Consider the following 3,069-nt stretch of genomic DNA (forward strand, 5'->3'; position numbering starts at 1 on the left):
TTTGCCAACAAAGGCTCGTCTAGTCAAGGCTATGGTTTTTCCTGTGGTCATGTATGGATGTGAGAGTTGGACTGTGAAGAAGGCTGAGCACCGAAGAATTGATGCTTTTGAACTGTGGTGTTGTAGAAGACTCTTGACAGTCCCTTGGACTGCAAGGAGATCCAACCAGTCCATTCTGAAGGAGATCAGCCCTGGGATTTCTTTGGAAGGAATGATGCTGAAGCTGAAACTCCAGTACTTTGGCCACCTCATGCAAAGAGTTGACTCATTGGAAAAGACTCTGATGCTGGGAGGGATTGGGGGCAGGAGGAGAAGGGGACGACAGAGGATGAGATGTCTGGATGGCATCACTGACTCGATGGACGTGAGTCTGAGTGAACTCCGGGAGTTGGTGATGGACAGGGAGGCCTGGCATGCTGCGATCATGGGGTTGCAAAGAGTCGGACACGACTGAGTGAAGGATCTGATCTGATCTGATTGTTCCATGTGCAGTACTAACTCTTGCTTCTTGTCCTGCATACAGGTTTCTTGGGTATTCCCATCTCTTTAAGAATTTTCTGCAGTTGGCTGTGATCCACACAAAGGCTTTAGCATAGTCAATGAAACAGAAGTAGATTTTTTTTAATTCCCTTGCTTTTTTCTGTGATCCAGCTCCTGTTGGTAATTTGATCTCTGGTTCCTCTGCCTTTTCTAAACTTGGCTTGTACATCTGAAGTTCTTGGTTCCCGGACTCTGAAGCCTAGCTTGAAGGATTTTGAGCATAATCTTGCTAACATGTGAAATGAGTGCAATTGTATGGTAATTTGAACATTCTTTGGCATTCATTTCCCTGAGATGAGGTTATTAGCAAAGAGAATATCCTGCACCCAGTTTGAATACAAACAATACACACAACACCTGCAATATTTACAGAGTGGGCTGCTCTGATCCACAGGGCCCTTGACAGAAGGAATATCTTCTCAGAAACTCTCCTCCTGGAACTTACATAGGCAGCAGAATTTCTGGAGCAACCAGAAGGGATGGAAAAGTCAAGGAAAGAGAGAATAAAGCTCCAGTCCCTGAAGATGGAGTGCCTGCAGGTGAAACAGCAGGATACACAATCTTGGCCTGAATTTTAAAAACAAGAGACTAGCTTCCAGGTCACACAGTCATCCATCAACAAAATGCCCTGGAATTTTCCTTAACACACTGTGAAATATTTCGGCATATATAGCCTGAATTGTCATTGAAGAGCTAATGCCACTTTAAGGGATTCTATCTGAGGGGATGTGGATGGGCTGAAAACAGGCATTTCTGGAGAAAAGCTCTTAGATTCCTTTTTGCACTGTCCCACTCCAGATTCCTCTCTGTAGGGCAGCTGAAGAATTCCTAGGTCCTTGGCTCTGAGGAGCAGACCTGGAAGTGCTTTGACAATATCTCTAGCATAGCACACTGGAGAGAGAAACAATAACCCCTTGCGGGGCTGCCCACAGCCAGAGCCCCATCTGCACTCTGGGTTTGTGCTCAGCTCCCCCACAGCCCTCTCTCACTGTGTCACTCAGAGCACAGTAGTACACAGCCGAGTCTGATGCTTGCACTGCCTGTTTCTGCAGGTGGAAGGAGCTGTCACTCTTAACAGGAGTGGCCTGAAAACCTTCATGCTCTACCTTCTTGTCTGCTGCTAAGCCCTTCAGGAGGAGTTGAGGAGCTTTGTTGAGATGCTGGACATACCAGAAAAGATAGGGAGCCGAATTAGCAGTCTGGTAAGTGCAGTTCAGGGTCATGGGAGCCCCCTCTGAGACAGTCACTGGGCCTTCTGTCTGGTTCACTGAGTCACCATTGGTCCCTCCTGAAAGAGAATCACTTTGTTATCGTAGAAATGTACAGGAGAGGAGTTTTCAGTCAGAGAAGAAAAATATAACATATCTATAGTTATAAGAAAGTGAAAAATCATTAACATTTAGAATAAAATGTTACTTACTGAATATTAAGATGATCAGAAGAACTGAGTGAGTGGCAGAATGCATGTTCGCAAAAGAAAACGATCCTTGTTCCCTGGAATACACCAGTCTAACAAATCTAGTCTCCAGCTGGATGTTACAGAAGCTCCTCGCTCAGAAACTGAGAGCCCCTTTCTGTACTGCAGCAATATTCTGTCTTGTGGCTACAAAGCAGGCAAGTGAAACCAACTCCTGGATACAATGAGGAACCACATCTGAAGGAAGCCCCGCCCTCTGGTGGTGATCGTGAAAATTGCGCCACAGTGCGGTCTGACCTATTTCTCCTGATAACAGTTTGTGTTATTACATAAAGGAGAATGGGACAGGACCCTAAGAAGAGAGTCCTAAACATAAGCGTGCTGAGGGAAATATTCTATTATTACTTCCTTAATTTTTTGCATGGTACAGGTATCTCTAGCTTCGCAAGAAACCCCAGTTACGATTTCTAGATGGAATAGTCAGAGGTTTCTTCCTTGCATATGCCTCCAGACATATGGACAGAGAAAGCTCCCTCTATATGCAAAGTGTTTCCTCCTCTCCTCAAGTCATTTCTCTGAAGTAGTTATATTCATGTTGACTCTGTCAACATGCCATGGAGAAAATTTTATCTAAGGCAGGTGTCAAATAATGTGTAGTTAAGTGATAAGGTTATTATCCTGATTTATCATGGAATGACAGCTTTGTAAAACACAATAAAAGCAAAATACCTGACTTCCTTTTCACTGATAATGGTAGAGTTGATCTTCCAATTGGAAAACTATTTTTGGACCTTGAACATCAGGTAGCACAGAGATAAGGAAAACAGATGAGATGAGCACTGACATTGCCCAGCTTACTTCATGGAGGCAGCTTCCAGGCACCAGTGCATGAGGAATTTACCACAAATAGTGCAGGTGTCTCATTGTGGGATTAAGACAGGATAGGAAAACAGAGATCCTGAAATACCTAAAAATTGTGGACCTCTGTACCAGACAGGACGAATGTTGACAAAAAAAAAAAAAAGAGAAAGACAGAGATAAGCGCAAGGCAGGGGTTGGAGGGGAGAGTGGGGGGTGAGTTGGACCATCCTTGGATGACAGCAACCTTAAGC

The 3,069-nt window shown here is 44.4% G+C and overlaps 1 gene segment (V, D, J or C); it reads right to left on the reverse strand.

The window, feature by feature from the left end:
* Positions 1–1,142: 1,142 nt before the first annotated feature.
* Positions 1,143–2,137, reverse strand: LOC113899358. The segment is given in 2 exon segments: positions 1,143–1,828; positions 1,961–2,137. Coding segments are annotated over 2 exon segments (456 nt in total).
* Between the last annotated feature and the right edge of the window lie 932 nt (positions 2,138–3,069).

This window comes from Bos indicus x Bos taurus, chromosome 10 (genome assembly GCF_003369695.1).
Source record: "Bos indicus x Bos taurus breed Angus x Brahman F1 hybrid chromosome 10, Bos_hybrid_MaternalHap_v2.0, whole genome shotgun sequence".
Taxonomy (NCBI): Eukaryota; Metazoa; Chordata; class Mammalia; order Artiodactyla; family Bovidae; genus Bos; species Bos indicus x Bos taurus.